At 37.7% G+C, this 17,583-nt stretch overlaps 1 protein-coding gene across 2 annotated transcripts in view; it reads left to right on the top strand.

The window, feature by feature from the left end:
- RNGTT (RNA guanylyltransferase and 5'-phosphatase) overlaps nt 1-17,583 on the top strand; it is a 186,034-nt gene that overhangs the window by 69,479 nt on the left and 98,972 nt on the right. For both annotated transcript variants that reach the window (XM_005153114.4, XM_034060850.1), the window contains one exon: nt 1,173-1,337. In XM_005153114.4, the coding sequence (XP_005153171.2) occupies nt 1,173-1,337 (165 nt within the window). The remainder of the gene's footprint in view (nt 1-1,172; nt 1,338-17,583) is intronic.

The following is a 17,583-nucleotide window of genomic DNA, read 5'->3' as shown; positions in this document are numbered from 1 at the left end:
GTGTTTAGTACAGGAGATACGGGATTCCTGGTTCTCTTGCTCATCTGTGCTGCTGCCACTGATGATTCGAGTCCCACGTCTTCCCAGTTTTCTGTGCTCATTGCTTTCAACTTTGGAAAAATGTTGGTTTTGTAAGCCAGATCTCTGTGGGCTTATTCTCTGTGGACCATGAAAGGGATTTTTTTTTTAAGAATTAGTTTGTTGTATGAATGGGGTGGCAAAATGAGGGGTCATCTCATGTAAATAACTGTCAGTGTTGTGTTCGTACATGTAACGATGCAGATCTGAGTTTTGTGCCTCATTGCCATGCAAGTAGCATGTCTGACTGAAACTAACCTTAGAATGTATAAGTTGTCTGTTGCTTATGTTCTCTCAGTGATATCCACAGTGTGTGCTCTTCACTATCTGATGCTCAAAAATATAATAAACTTGGTTACGAGCAATTATTAATCTGAGAAATGTATATTTGGAACACTCGTACTGATCTGGTGCAATGCACCAAATGCATAAAGAGCAGTGTAAATCTACTGCTATATTTCAGATCTTGAAAGGTCAGACGGTGCTACAGAGACTTAGAGAAGGGCTTTTACTACCTCAGTCACCTGTGTGACTGAGCCATCATGTATCTTGCAGGGATTTGCAGGCACTGTTTATTGGCACATTTGCCAAATGCAGATATATTTTTCTCTTTTCTATGACAGAAAAGTGAACACTTGCATAATTAATGTTTCTTTCGAGGCATCAATATAGTACATTTAAAGCAATGAGTTTCCCTAACTCTCTAAATCCCATTGTTGTGTTGTTATTAGGAGTAACAAAATAAGCTAAATGACTTCGGAGGAAGACTGTGTGGTAAAGTATGTAGCTGCTATATCTAAAGCTAGGTATGTTTAAATTATTTTTCTTAACTTTAAAAGTATTTAGGTATTTAATGCTTGAATACATTTTATAGGTTTTTATCTTTCTACAAACTTTGACTTGATTAAACCTCTGACAGTCTGAGACAAATGATTAAAAGCCAAGCGTCTGACAAAAAAAGGTAGTGATTTGATAATATTTGTATGCTTCTTAATTTTGTGTAAGGAAAACTTGGACTGTGGAAATAATTTGATGTTTGGTTTTAATACTGGTTTTGTTTGGGTTTGTTTTGTTTTTGGTTTCTAATTTGGCAGGGCCAGCCTGTTGGAGACTGTGATTTTAATGTTCGACTTGCGTGTATAGAGAAAGAAATTATATTTCCACGCCATGAAAAGATGAAAAATGGTCTTATTGACAAAGCACAGGAACCATTCAGTGTTCGAAATAAACCATTTTTTGACATCTACGCTTCAAGAAAGGTAAGCTTGATTTCAGTTGTTTATGTTGTCGTGCTGAAGCAAATCAGTATTTGGTATAGGCTTTCCCTCTGCTTTTTTAACTTCCAGTGAGTTCCTCTACTAAGTGTTCAGGAATGCTTGGGGGGCAATTGGCAGTTTGGGATATTCTGAAAAGTGGTTTTAGACTACCTTTTCCTTTTGAATGACTCTTTTCCTATATTTAAAACCTGTACTTTGTCACAATATAGTTCTTTAGTTTTGCAATGTTGAAGTATAGAAGTTAATACCTTTAGGTTTGAAATATCTCTGAGCTCAAGGGAATGCCTGAGAGCTATGTTGTTTACACTATCCTCCTTCATAGGTAAGAATATAATATTCTTTTTACTTCCAGTTCCCATTTGGCTATAGTATAAGAATCATGAATTGTGCTTGAACTCCCACTTCTTATTCCGCTGTGATTACTAAAGCCCATTCCAGTTGATGTCTCCACATTTTACTTACTACAATAATGCCCTAGGTCTTCTGAAGTAATGCTTATGACTTGCAAATATATATATGCGTTCATATCTTTCATTGTGCACTCTTTTCTTCAGTATAGACATATTCTAACATTCTGTAAAAAACTTTTATTCTCTTCTGTGAATTAAATGGCTCCTGGATAATACTTCCTTCTAGAGGAACCCATTTTTCTCAGCACTGCTGTTAAAAGTAGTCCTGTATCTCACCAACACAGAGCAATGAGCATCAAATTGTCGGCTTCCATTTGCTTTTGTCATTTCCTTGATCCTGTATCAGGTAATGAATCTCACCCCAAGAGGAGCAGTGATGGTAGTTTGACTAACCAAGAGTAGCTGAAAGGTAAAGAGATAAGGCATCAGCTGGACTACCTGGCAGAGAGTAGCTGGTTTTGGGAAGTTTAAGTCGCAAGCAACTCTGTGAGAAGTTTGTGTAGATAAAGCACTATAAATATTTTGATTGTTCCTTTGTATTTCTGTTGTTGCATTATTGCGTTGTCTGTTTAAGACCAACATCATAAATGTATTTTACTGGGGAGTGAGGAAGAAAGGCTCTTTGTCTAGGGCCAGGAAACTGGAACAAAAGGAACACATCTTAAGATTGGTTTCTTACATAAATGTATGGTTTCTTGAAGCATTCAGATGTTCCAGGCTATTTAACTTCATTTAAAAATCATAGGGAGAACATGGTTGGAAGTATTCATAGAAAAATTTCTGGGTAAAACACATCTGGAAACAGATCTCATGCTAGTTAAATGTAGTTGCCAGCACATGACTATTGAAATGATCCTCTGCTTCCCAAAACCTAGGAAATTAAAATTATGCTCAATGATTTTCTTTTCTTTTTTTTTTTTTTGTAAAAGAGATTTCTGAATTTTCCTGTGCATCCCAGTGTATTGGATTTTAAGAGTTCCGACTTCTGTACTTAAATTCAGCAGTGAAATATGTGCTATTTACTGGTCTTTCTGTGTTTCTCAAAGCTCTGAACATAAACTCTGTAAGGCATTGACTATCTTATTGCCCAGCAGTAAAGCATCAAATATGTTGTTGAAGGGAAAAAGTTACGCATGGCTAGGATGTGTTTCATAATGGAGTTATTAGTGTCAAAAGCAATTATATTTGGGCAATTATTTCTTTTATTTTGTCCATATCTTTGCCACCAGTTTTGATTAACTTGTGAATTATGGAAGTGGTTATCTGGCCAATTTTCTTCATTTTTGTGAAGGATATTCATGTATGCAGCCATTGAAGATAAACACAGAAAGCCGGAGAGATGGAGTTACTGGCAATGCAGAGCAAATAGCCAGTGCTATTTTTCTTATAGTTTAATAATTGCATACATTTATGATTTGTCTATTCTGTGCATATATTAGATCAATTTGAGTAAGAAAATAAAGCAAGTAGTATCGTGTTTTTTATCAAACTATAAGTTTTAAGAGATGGGCTGTTTTGTTTTTTAGTTAACATTTCCCCTAGTTACAGCAAATAAAATTCTGTGGCTGGTTTGCCCTACAGTTAAATAGCACCTTTTCTTTCTCTGAGGGTTCTCTTTCCTCTGAGAGTTTTGCTGCTTTTTTATGAGCAATGAATATACCCTTGGAACAGATACAGTGGCGACTTACGCAGTTTTAGAGAACAAACATCTCTGAGTTAAATGTATCTATATGCTTTTAATTTATTGTGGTATTTGGGTTTAGTGTGGGGTTTTTGGTGGTTTTGGTGGGGTTTTGTTTCTAATTTGGGTTTTTTAGTTGGTTTTGTTATTTTTGTTTTTTTAATTGGCAGTCAGGGCAGGCTAAAACTTTCTACATTTTGAGTTTGAAATTTGGTTTTAAAATGTTCTTTTTCTACAGTGTATGTTGTAGGTTTTGAACAATCCTTGTTATCATTTGAAGTCAGTTATTTAGTTCATTATGCTACTGTTGTAACAGAAAACTTCTTATGAGGCTTGAAAACTGATCATTGTTTTCAATAAGTAAGAAGTTTTATGTCTGTTGTTAAGAATTGTTTGTATGGTCTATGAAAAGTGTGAGGAGCTTTAGGTAGTACTGCCAGTGCTGATGCGGAGTTTTACCAAAGACAATGTTGGCAAACGTTGAAGGGAAATCATTATAGATTCAAAATATTTCAAATCTGCATCTGCTCAAAAAAATTGTATATATAAAAACTATATTATCAAAAGAATAATGTGTAGACTAAGAATTATTGTTGCTCTTGTTTACTTCAGAAATACTTTTTTTTTGTTTCATTACTTCTCATTACTTCAGAAAACTGCATGAGTGTGGTTCCTGTAGCACTTCCTTAGGATAATGAAACAGGGATTACTTCTTAATATTCATCACAACTTTATGAACAGAACTTTTCATTATATGTGGTCAGAATAGGCTATTATTTTGAATCATTTTCTTATTCTAAAAGATGACTATTTAAAAATAGCATTGCTTTGCCCAAAAGATCTTTTCCTATGTTTATTGAGTTATCTCTGCAACTATAGCAACAAATGTACTCATAGGGATGAATACCTCATTAGTATAGCTGAAAGAGCAAGCTGGGTTTCTTTTGCATCAATGGTAAATGTCTTGACAAAGTTTACCAACTCTGTGTGCAGCACAGCAAGTTCTACACAGAGACAAGGAATTCCTTCTAGCTTCTAAGTCTGCTTACATTCATATTGACTCAGCATATCCATTAATCACCAGATCTGGTGGCAGCTGAAGGATTGGCAAATAGCACCTGCTTAAATAGATCTTTTTCTTATGTTTAATTAGCCATTTTTCTTGTGCTTCTCCAAGAACAGTGGGATCATTTCATCTTTAGAAAGGATCTGACAGGATCCTTCCTTTCGTGACCAGAGGTCCTTAAAGATTTACATCCTTGAGTGCTCTCAGAAAAGCTCTGATTTTTCCTAAGTGTGGGTTTCTCCCCTACCTCCAGTTCTTGTATATTTCACTGACAGAAGATGTAACTTCTCGGGTTACCCCCCTCCTTCTGGCTTGTTATTTTCAAAGAAAGACCAAGGGACATAGCAGTCTTTGGCCACAGATGAGGTGGGTCTCTGATTGCATCACTATATTCGAGGCTGAAGAAGTTGAAAACCCCTAGCAATGGTCAGAATGTGTTTTCATCAGAATTCTTGGAGCGTATCTTAGAGGTTTTTTTGAAGCATAGCTGGGTTTTGCTTGGGGTCAAGAAAAGAATCAAGTGTACTTCTGAATTGCCGCAGATGGAACCACATATCACATCTTATTTTTGTTTTGAGAAACTTCAGTTTCTGAAGTATGTTCCCAAGATGCAGTGTGAAGCTCACAAAAGTAAGTATTGTAGACGTCTCCCTTCACAGCCTTCGTCCATCATTTCTTGCTGTAAGTGGAGTTAAGACATAGTGTTCCACATTGAAAGCTGTTGTTGGTCATTCTTCTTGTTAATGATAGCACATATCAGCAAATGTGTTAGTTTGGGTGGATTGTAGAAAGATTACTCCAAAAGGCCAGGAGTCTCAGTATTATGTTTAATAGCAGAATGAATGACTAAACTTTTAATTATACCAGGAAAAAACAACGTCCGCATAGTTATTTAGTTATTTTCAGTGAAAATGTGGAAGTAATTGCCTGAAACAGCAGTAAACTTTGTACTGTGTTATATAATATGTCCAAGAATGAAATTGTTGTTAGAGTTATGGATTTGGAACTTTAATACCAGGGTACTGGTTGTTTTTTTTCTAATCTGAAAATCAATTTAGTGTGAAATGAAGTGCACTTTCAAAGTGTAATTATAAAGTATGGCAGCATTTATAGTTGTGCCTTGACATTTGTTGTTGCTACTAGATTTTGGAAATAAGGGCTATATCTTTACAATGTTATATCTTTCTAATGTTGTCCTGAATGGTATTTTAAGGTGTTTTGATGGACTTTTGTATGTTTCTTGTAAGACTGAGTTTTGGTGGTAAGGAGAAGAAAGGGACAGTTACCTGGGGACAGGCTGTATATTTTTGGAATCTCTAGAAATGTTACCTTGTTAAACTTTGATATTGATGGAGAAAGCAGTATTGCTAAATTTGTCAGCTTCTGTAATCAAAGAATCATTAAATGTATTTTCATGTTAGTTGGGAACACATTTATTTTTTGAGTGATTTTGCCATTTAATGGCAAATTCTTTTAGAAAGATATTTTCAAGTAATATTGAATCTTTGCTCTTTGTCATTACACTTACATAGTTAGCCACTTTTGTTGCATATTGTGCTTTCTTTTCATATATTAGCATGCATTAGAAAGCAAGGACATGATATGGTCTAATATGTCAGCTCTCCCACCCATCATGTAAGGATAGGGGTAGTGTGTGGATGAAGCTAGACTTTAGGCTTCCTTGATGCTGAAGTATTGAAGACCAGTGAGATTAATGCTTTATGCAGCATAGAGCTGTAGCCTCTTATTTATACAAATATTTTAGGATTTTCAACAGGGACATTATCTTCATTATATTAAAAGGGAACTGCAGGTGCATAGAAGTAATAAAACTCTTGGAAATTATATAAGTCTTGGCTTTCATTGCCTAAACCAACCCACTGTTTTTTTGCAAGGCTTTTTTGTTTGGGCAGTGTTATCATCACTAAAGCCTATTGTTTAGTGAAAATGCTGTCTGGTATGAGTAGGAAAAAAGTTCCTTTCCGTGCAGTCTGTGGTCCCATGGAGAATTGTGCCCATCACTCTCAATGGAACAATAGGGCTAAAGGTTAAACAATGATACAGGTCAAATGAACAACCTTTTCCAAATGTTAGCACGCTGTATGTCAATGGCTTGTCAGCTCTTAGACTATTATCTGGGTTTAAAATGACAGCTTGTCCTAGAGGGATTAGAATGAAGATGAGTAATCTCTGCTAGAAGATTGAATGGTCTAGGATCTTGAAAGTTTTCAGTCAAATCTGTGAAGTGACAGATGGCTTATTTTGTTCTCCTGGTTTATTTGGCCGTTGGATTTTTATTTTTTATGGTTTTTGGGTTTCTTTTAATAGCTTTTGTTGTAGTTAAGAGAGGTGGAATGTTTAGAAGTTTGTTTCAGTAAGTGTATAGCTCCTGTTGAGGTTGTTTGCTTTGGAAAATTAAGTGGCTGTGGACCTGTGATGATGGAGCTGGTGTAAGCACATGACTTGCTAGTGTTGGTGTGGAGTAATTTGCAGGCATATGTGACAGCTATATCCTAGTATTTGCATGGCCTGAAAAAATGAACCCTGATGAATGCAAAATATGTGGACACAGCTCATCTGTGTCTGTCAAGAGAGGTGTTAACCCAATACTGAATGTAAATGACCACAACCCCCTGTCTTATGTCACCAAGTAGCCTACAGACAAAAATGTGGAGAGGTTTGCAGTCATGGGACAGAAGATCAAAGAATGTAATTGCAGCAATGGCAGCAGCCAAAGTGTCAAATAATCTGTATTTATTGGAGATTTTGATTTCTGTGCCTCGGTTGAGGGGGAATGTTACCATCTGGAGGGCATTTAATGCCAAAAGGACTTGTTTCCTCTGTTTTTTTGGGTTTTATTTTCTTTCCCTTAAGGAGTAGCTTTATCTGTTCACCTTTCAATCTTGCGTTTCCTGGCCCAGAGTTGGCAGTCACTGTTCGTGTCTGGCCTACAACATAGTCCTCACTCCATCTGTTCTCTTCCAGGTTTTTGGCCTGTGTATCATCTCATCTCCTTTTAATTATCTTCTAACCCATCTCACCTCTACCATTTTGTTTCTGTTTGCTTTTATTTATTCATCTGTTTCTTCCTCACTTTGTCCTATTTCATCTTCCCAAAAATGGAAAGTAAAATGTAAAAGCAGCATTGCCTTATTCCGCCCTTAGTTGTTTTTGTGCTGGTGTTATCTTCACTCATATCTTCTTTTTTGAGGGCTTTTCTTTCTGTAAATGCAAATAATGCTGATCTAAGTAATCTAGAAAACAAGTAAGTGAACAAGAAGCTGGAAAGGTGTTACTTTATGCTTGTATTAGATTGAAGTCTTTACTTCGCAACAGTCTTGTATCCAAGCATGTAGTACTTCAGCCTGACTTTGCAAAATTATTTTACCGTGTGAATTTTAAAGGAAGGACAGCCAACCAGACCAAGAGGAAGGTTTGAAATTGTAATATGTAACAGTTGACCAAACTGTGTCTCTTGAGCTGAATGTAGGTTACTGCCACTTACAGTTCAATGCTTGAACTGAGGCTCTTTCATGCAGTCAGATGCAGCTCTGGAATGATGTGGGTACTGTTGGGTAAACATAATTTTTGGCAGTGGGAGGATGAAGGTAGCAGGGACTTTGTAGCTGCAGGGGTTTCCAGCTGTCCAGTGGGACAGGGAGGCTGCAGTTATTTGATTAGATTTATACCAAAAAGATTCGTCCCTTGTACTAGGGGAAAAAAAATGAGTGAGCTATGGATAGCTTTTCAGCCTCCTTGCTCTTGGTGGAGTCACTTGAAGAGACCTGTTCAAGAATCTGTGCTCATTTCCTAGTGTTAACAAAAGAGGATTAGGCTACTTGCTTTTGATTATTATTATTTGTGATGCTGAAGGTCAGGTATAATATTTCAGCACAGTATAATTTTGGCTAGGAAAAGAAATAATTTTTTTTTGCTTTGGTTTAAGAAATTATTCATGCATTAGTTACATCTCACATTTTTCAGAAAATGATCTACTGAAGTTAAAACAAACAGTCTCAAATATTTCCAGAAAGGATTATTTTTGTAACTGGTGGCCCATGTTAGATATTGCTAGTGGTACAAATTAAATTAGCATAGAATAATTCAGATGTGTATAATTAAATTCTAACTTGCCAAACTCTAGTGTGGGAAAGAAACAATTAAACTAGTACAAAAATAAAGGCATATTTATGAAGCCTTATAATTGGTGCACGCTGTAATTTTAACATCAGAACAGTACATATTCAGTTCAGCTTTTAAGATTTTAACATTAACTTTGAACGTTCTAATATTTTTGTAAATTATTTCTTCTGTACTTTGTGCAATGCAAATAATATATATTTCCAAGTAGGAAAAGTGTCTTTAACAGTGATTTCTTCATTCGGTTTTGTGGTATATTGTGGAAACAGAGAAAAGCAAATCTGCTTGGACCTAATTACCAGTTGGTATCCCAGTATAGTTAGTTGAATTGGTATATTTGATATCTTCTGAATTACTTAGAGGACACAGCTGTGGTGACTAAGTGGGTCACTCCACTCATTAATTGAGGGGCAACTGTCTAATATTGTCTGTTGTGCCACTTCACAGCCTGTCACTTTCCACACTGCCTCCTGGCAATAGAACTCCGCAGGGAAGCCATCAGCCTTCTCGTATTGGAATGATGTTCAAGAGACATGTGCCTAATTTGGGTAAAATGAATAAAAGCACAAAGAAAATTGTGAAGATAGGAGTGAAATTTAAAGCCATTCATTATGGTACAAGATTATAGGACATCCCTACTAGCTCTTTTCTTCTGATATGCCCAGTTTTGAGAAAAGGAAAAAAAAACCCAACAAACCCCACAACAAAGCAGAAAAAAAACCCAAACCCAAACCTGTATGAAATTAATATTTTTCTTTAAAGTCAAGAAACAATAACATCTCTGTATTTTACTGTTATGGCCCTAAAGTGGCAAGTTTTAATTTCAAATTTATAGCAAATAAAACCTTAAGGGCCATTGCATAGCAAAACAGTCAGATGTTTTTAAACATCCAGAATATAATGTTAAATCTTACTTTTGAGTTAAAATCTCTGCATCAATGCCTGGTGGAATACATTAACACAGTTTGAATCAGGCATTGCAACAGGAAATGTATGATGACTATATTTTTGAATATTGTTTAATGTCTTCTTGTATTGTTGTGTATAGTTTTGTCTTTGTTGATGAGTGTCAGTAAAAGTGCTTAATAAAACATCCTTAATTATCTTATTTAATTAAAACAGGCCTATCCAAGTTCTTGTCAAACAGAGAAAAGATTATGTTGTAGCAGTTTATACAGGGGCTGGATAACACATAAACCCTATCAAGTTTGCAATGTTGGAAGATCATTTAGAAAACAAATTAAAATATACTCGGCCCCACTGCACTAAACTCAGTTTCATTCTTTCATTTGACAACAGAAGAACTTTTCAATGTTGTAGTTGATCAAACGCAGAGTTGTTAGGGAGCTTCTCAACATCAGTGGGAGAACCTTGCTGATTTGAGGACATTGGGTAACAGGCTATACGGAGGATCTGCCATCCATTCAGGAATATCACAGATTGTAGATAATTTGTGAATAGGTCAAAGAATTTGCTAGTTGCACCTATTAAACCTCCTCCAGCTCCAGCAGAGCTCTAGTCTGAGGCAGCTGTGCTCTACTAGGTAGGATAGCATGGGGCAAATCCTGTGGACAAAATCCCAGTCCCTAAAAGAAAAAATGAAGGTACCTTGCAGGTTGAAATAGGGAACTGGCAAGAGTGCAGTGAATTAAACAGCCAAGCTCTGAAATATATTGCTGTGTTTCTTCATCAGGCAAAATAAATATGAAATATTATTACTGTTTGGCAGTGGCATTTCCTCACAGCCTCCAGGAATCCATGTTTCTCCCATTTTAAAGCTATTGCAAAAGTCAGTGAAACTTTCTTGAAGCAGCCTATTTCTCTTACTTGAAAGAAGCATTTGAAAACATCATAGTTAATTGATGGCAATTTCTCAATTGTGTTTTTGAGAAGAGATTGACAGTGAGAAATGCTTAATGCTTATTTTAAATTCAAGAATGCAGATGTGTTGTCAAATTAAGCATTAACACATAGCACTCATGTTATTCTTGGGTATTGTTTTGAATATATTATGTATATGACCTTTGGAGTTGCTTGCTCAGAACCAGCAAAGAGGTGGTAGCTGAGTGGGACTCTTCCTGCAGCGTGCTCTTCATCTTTCTATAAATGTCTCTATCCCAGTAGTTAAGGGGCACCGTATGTAGCTGGTGCTAATAGCAGCTTTCAAGGGTGCAGTGATTGAATTAGTTGCAAAACCAAAAAGAGATTATGAAAGTTAAATAAAAAAACCTTCAGACTTTATTCCTCACCTCCTCTGCAGTGTATTTTATTGTTCACTACAGTACTTTTCCCCTCACGGCTGGGTAATGAAATCAAGCTAGTGCAGTTATTCCACTTTCTCAGTATCAGAGGTTGCCTCCCATCACAGGCTGCAGTAACTTCCAACTATTCATATACCTGTAAATGGCTTTTCCTTAAAATCTTTCAGAGAGGTAGTGAAAAAGATTTAAGAAGTAGGTTTAAGAAGATAATATATATGATTTCTTGTGCTTTATGTTCACTGTGAAAAAGGCAGACTATAACACTCCCTTGTGAAACTGGTAGTAGTTCTAGTAGGAGCTGGGAAAGCTCTGCGAGTCCAGTGTGAGGTTTACCTTGTTTTTTGCAGAGGTGCCTGAAGCATGACACATAGCAGGGATAAATCTCTTTGGCTTTCTTGCGTGGACCTGCTTGTTTCCCATCATGTGAATATAATATTGCCTTCCTCTTCTGGAAGGAGTACCTAGACTCTGGAAAAGACTTCTCAGTACAATTGTTCTTCTGAAAGGGAATCAATGAAGACTGGTGTCATTAGTTAGAATGCTAATGCCCAGACCTAGTAGTTTGGGTCCTTGTCTGTCATCGGCTGTAAAATTACATGGACAAATGCTTGAGGAAGAAATTGTACCATAATTATAGTTCTTTGAATTTTGATATTATTTATGGTCTGTGGCCTACTAGCATCAAGTCTTTGGAATACTTGTTGGCTTTTACATCAAGACATCAAGGAGTCTGTGAGCCCTTCACTTCATGCTCTTAGAAACAAAACAGAACACTTGAAGCTGAAGTACAGACCTCAAATTACACTGGTGGCAGCCTGAAGCTGTGGCCTTTCAGCTTCATCCACTTAGAATGCAAGAGAGCTATCAAATGAGATCATATTTCTAATACATCTGAGAGGGCTATTGTTACTGTGATAGCTGTGAGGTAAATAAAGGTTTCTTTCAATGCTCGTGCTGAGTTTCTAACTAGTTTTAGACCAGAGGAAAGTACATAGGTGCCGGAGCAAATCCAGGTATTAGGTCACCTTCTTTTCTCTCTGTGCATGCACCTGTGTGTTGCCACTTCACATTGTTTCAGCCCTGCTGATCCTGCTGTTATTAGTGCAGAGATTGTGGAGGTTCAATGAAGGTGCCCAGGTGAGCTTTAGGGATAGCAGGTGAGTTCCTGTCCTGCTGCAAAAGCTGTGAATGGTGTGTACATGGGAGAGGTGAACCCTGGTAAAGCTGACCACCTGCAAAGCACTGTGAAATACTAGACTGTGAACCTACTGCGGAAAGATTTCGTCTTGCCAGTATCTGTAATTAGAGCAACTGGAGACTGTCAGCATTTTCTGGTGGAATATGAATTTCAGGCTCATTGTCTTCTAGCAGTGTTGTGCTGCATGAGCCATTAGTTAGGGCCATATGTACTTGAATACAGTTAGTGATGCTTTAAAGGGTAAAGCAGCGTGTTCTGTACAGGAATGTTTTCTAAGGATGATGGAGCATAGAGAAGAAGCTACTCATGTTCCTCTTGCAAAATAATTTTTGTTACTACAGACTGGTCAATCTGTAAAGTAAACTCAGTATTACCAAACATGCCTTTGGTCAAGCTTGAAAAGGACAAAAGCTTGCTCAACATGCCTGCTTTTTTGGGCTATGAATCTCCTATCTTTTTGTGCTGGATTCTGATCTAGTGTGTTTAAATTTATTAAGGTAGCTGCCTTATGGAATTCTTGTAATGTACTTCAGTGACCAGTTGTATCCACTGTGCTTTTGTTGTGGCTGTTGGCTATTCCTAAACCTAACAGATGGCACTCGCTTAAACTGACAAGCTGTGGGATAGCTGAGCATTACTAATAAAACCTATCACATGTTAAACTTGACCTGACATTAATCAAGTTTTGAATGCTACAAATGATTCATGGATAATAATTAGTCTCTTGATCATATTAGTGAACATCAGTCTCACATTGCTGCCATTATCTGCTTTCATTCTTATAGGGAACAAATCCATTGTGGTAATTAGGTGGTTTTAATGTCTTCTGAGCCAAAATGTTCTGTATGATTAACTTGGCAAAGAGGTTATTTTTAGTCTTTCAGTATGATTGGTTTCAGAGCTTCTAGTAAATTAACAAACTGAAAGGTTTTCCATAAAATAGTATTTCATAGAAAGTATGTAGTTTTATCAACTGAGAAAACTCCTGTGTGTCTTTATGCAGTGATTTGGTATAATTTTCATCACAGTATGATTCGGCTGTTGCCACAGATAACACAGTTCAGAGTAGCGGTAAGTTTGCTAAACAGATGAACCTTTGGAGTTTACTTTTACTTTATTTGTTTAGTATTGAGTTATTGGTTAACATCCAGTGCTTTCAGGCTGTACATATTCAGACAGACAGCTTTTCTCTGATTACATCTTGAATTAGCATCTTGAGCGGATGGCTGCATGAAAGCTAGGAGTTGAGCTTTGAGCAGAAATTTTTTTAAAGGATTTTCATCCAATTTGAATTACATGCTGATTTTACAGCACAAGAGCATGAAGTTTCCTTTTAAGCAATGAGCAAGTGAGAAGTTTTTACTTTGTGTTCCTTATGCAGTTAGGGCAGAGTAGACAAGTAGATAATTTTACTGGTTTACTGAAAATGTAGCAGTTATTTTTCAATATGTGTTTGTACTTAATTAGCATATACAACTTCTTTAAATAATTACTTCTATGGGAGTTCAGCTTTAAATTTAGTTTCTACAGTTTTTGATCCTTCTCTTCCTTTATGCGTATTTTTAGGCCATTAGCGTGGGCCAGGAAATATTCTGTAACTTTGTGATTTCTGTTTTTTTTTTTTAAATGCTTTAGCTTAAGAATCTTTAGTGCAAGGTGTGGGTTTGTAACTGTACTCTCAGCTATCGTGCTGCATTTCCTTTCTTGCCTTTTGTTGCTTGTTTCGTAGCAAACAAGCATTCAAGATCTTGAAGATAAATACTGCCAAATACAATGAATAATTGAGGATGCATTATAGAATTGGACTGTACCCTGCTGTAAAGATTCGCTTCAACCCGTACTGGTTTTCTCTCATTTATTTCACATAAGGTAGCATGTCGTATTTTGATTTGGAAATGAGAATAATATGAAGGAAAAAAGATAAATTATTAAATAATCTATTCTTAAACATTTTTATAAGTGATTTGGAGGCAAACATGAAATCATGTAAATGAGAGACAGACTACTTGTGCTTTTGTGAGGGAAGTAAAGGTTAATGTTGAAATGCTAGTTACAGCTTCTGGAATCAGAGGGTGCAAGCAGAAGTATTGCCTTGTATGGCCATGAGCTAAGTCAGACTCCTGAGACCATGGCCATGATTTCAGGACCTTCACCATTACTTGGAAGGAGCTACTTTGAGTCAAGCAGCCAGTTGTAATGAGCCATTGTAATGGTGAAATCCTTTGGCAAGTGTGCATGTATCCAGAGATCTCCTTAAAAGAAGAATCCTCTGGAGAACAGGGAGTACATTCTTTCTTGCTGCTGTGGCCCTTCTGGAATATTCTGTCTGGTCTAGCAGGAATGGTTTTACTTAACAAAAAAAATGGTAACTGTGAGTTTAGAGGAGACTTTATTGAAATATTTGAAGAGTTACCTCTGCTTCCTTGTGAAATGCTTGAAATGTGAAGCTTGTTTCTTTGCCCAAAAAATCTCTTAAGAGATGTCTTTGTCAGTGTCTAAATAGAGAAACAAGGGAGAAAAGTTGGAGGAAAAAATTGCTGAGAAATAGGCATTAATTTTTTAACTGTGCATGCAATACCTGATTAGAACAATTGAATGAAGATTGTGGTTCTCCATCACAGCATGCTGTAACTTGAAACTGCACAGTGATCCAAGAAGTTATGTGGTACTTGAGCATATCACTTGAAGAGGTACTTAAAATATGCATGAGAGGAGAGGTTTTCATCTGCATAGCTGCCTGAAGGTTAGTTTGAGCTGGTGATCAGTCTGTATCTGGATTTGGGAAGGAAGCAATGGAACCACCAGAGGTACATCTTTGATCCTCTCCCATCTCTCCGCTGTTAATTTGCGCAGGTTTTGTTTAGGTCAGCTGTTTTACTTCAGATGCTAATGCTAGGATGCTAGGTGAGGTGAACAGTATTCCTGAGTGTGAAAAGATGAAAGTCTGAGTGGATTCAGCTTGATTTTTTTTTTTTTTTTTTTTTTTAGTTCTCCCCCCATCTATTTTTCAGGTTTGTGCTCACTTTAATTCCCAAAGTTGTATTATTTTGACAGTTTTGCCATCTATTTGTAGTAATTTTGGTCAATGAACCAAAATCAAAATGTCTTTTAAGATTTCATTTTGGGTCTATTTCTCTTAAAATGTTAATTAGCTTACTGTTATTTATGGAAAGTTTGAGATTATGAGTTGTAGTTTTAAATAATATATGAAACCTTCTTTCCTTCTTCCTTCCCTCAATATATTTGCTCATTCGCTGTTTGATGCTTTTTGCTTTGACTCTGAAAGCAGCTGTTTAATTCTTGATACCTTCTCTGCTTTCAGAAGCAAACCAAACTAAAAAAGAGATGATGCTGAAGAACAGAGGGAAAGATTCTGGGGAGAAGGAAGGAGCAGGGACTACAACCGTAGCTTTCAGGGACCACCTCCCTCACTTGACATTAGGCTCCATTTGATAGTATTTTCAAGCATTGCACAGTAGTCTGAGTATCACCTGGAAGGAAGCTTATACCCACCACCAGCATATTTAATTCTTTTCTAGTAGGCTTTCTTTTCTAAATGTAATATTTGAAAGCTGAAGTTTAGAATGTTAATTGCATGGATAATGTCTCTGTCATTGCCTGTTAGTGACTGATTTATTTTGGGAAATGTGATAGCTGGGATAAATCTGTGCCAGACTGGTTTTGTTTTATTTTCACTTAACTGAGCTTAACATAGAAGTTCTTCAGTAGGATTCTTATGCCGTTCAAAATAGGTTTTCTGAATATATTACCTAGTAAGCTATTCACAATGTATTTTTCTTCTACCCATGACAAGGGAGATCCAGATTTCAATTCTGATTTTTATGTGGAAGAGTTCAAAATAGTTATGTTAAACAGGAATATCTTTTTTGTTTGTTTGTGGGTTTTTTAGAATCATAGAATAGTTAGGATTGGAAAGGACCTTAAGATCATCATGTTCCAACCCCCCTGCCAGGGGCAGGGACACCTCACACTAAACCATATCACCCAAGGCTCTGTGCAGCCTTACGTTGAACACCACCAGGGATGGGGCATTCACAACTTCCCTGGGCAACCCATTCCAGTCCCTCACCACCCTAACAATAAAGAACTTCTTCCTTATATCTATCCTGAACTTTCCTTATTTAAGTTTGAACCCATTACCCCTTGTCTTGTTGGTACAGTACCTGATGAATAGTCCCTCCCCAGCATCCCTGTAGGCCCCTTTCAGACACTGGAAGGCTGCTACAACACCTCCATGCAGCCTTCTCTTCTCCAGGCTCAACAGCCCCAACTTTCTCAACCTCTCTTCATATGGCAGGTGCTCCAGTCCCCTGATCATCCTCATGGCCCTCCTCTGGACTTGTTCTAACATTTCCATGTCCTTTTTATGTTGAGGACACCAGAACTGCACACAGTGCTCCAAGTGAGGTCTCACGAGAGCAGAGTAGCGGGGCAAGGATCACCTCCTTTGACCTGCTGATCATGCTCCTTTTGATGTAGCCCAGGATATGGTTGGCTTTCTAGGCTGTGAGTGCACACAGAAGCTGGCTCATGTTCATTTTCTCATCAGCTAATACCCCCAAAGTCCTTCTCCACAGGGCTGCTCTGAGTATCTTCTCTGCCCAACCTGTAGATGTGCCTGGGATTGCTCCGACCCAGGTGTAGGACCTTGCACTTGGCATGGTTAAACTTCATGAGGCTGGCATCAGCCCACCTCACAAGTGTGTCAAGGTCCCTCTGGATGGCATTCCTTCTTTCCAGTATATCAACGGAACCACACAGCTTGGTGTCATCGGCAAACTTGCTGAGGGCACACTTAGTCCCACTGTCCATGTCACTGACAAAGATGTTGAACAAGACCGGTCCCAACACCGATCCCTGAGGAACACCACTCGTTACTGGTCTCCAGCCGGACATAGAGCCATTGACCACAACTGTTTGAGTGCAGCCATCCAGCTAGTTCTTTATCCACCGAGTGGTCCACCTATCAAATTGATGTCTCTCCAATTTAGAGACAAGGATGTCATGTGGGACAGTGTCAAACGCTTTGCACAAATCCAGGTAGATGACATCAACTGCTCCACCCCTGTCCATCACTTTTGTAGCCCCATCATAAAAAGCCACCAAATTGGTCAGGCAGGATTTCCCCCTAGTGAAGCCATGCTGGCTGTCACCTACCACCTTGTTGTTTTTCATGTGCCTTAGCATGCCTTCCAGGAGAATCTGCTCCCAGATTTTGCCAGGCACAGTGGTGAGACTGACTGGTCTATAATTCCCTGGGTGATCCATTTTCCCCTTCTTGAAAATGGGGGTTATATTTCCCTTTCTCCAGTCATTGGGAACTTCACCTGACTGCCATGATTTTTCAAATATGATGGCCAGTGGCTTAGCAACTTCATTTGCCAGCTCCTTCAGGACCCGTGGATGGATTTCATCAGGCCCCATGGAGTTGTATACGTTCAGGTTCTTAAG

The sequence above is a fragment of the Melopsittacus undulatus genome, chromosome 3 (genome assembly GCF_012275295.1).
Source record: "Melopsittacus undulatus isolate bMelUnd1 chromosome 3, bMelUnd1.mat.Z, whole genome shotgun sequence".
Classification (NCBI taxonomy): Eukaryota; Metazoa; Chordata; class Aves; order Psittaciformes; family Psittaculidae; genus Melopsittacus; species Melopsittacus undulatus.
This window is presented reverse-complemented; position numbering and strand designations above follow the sequence as displayed.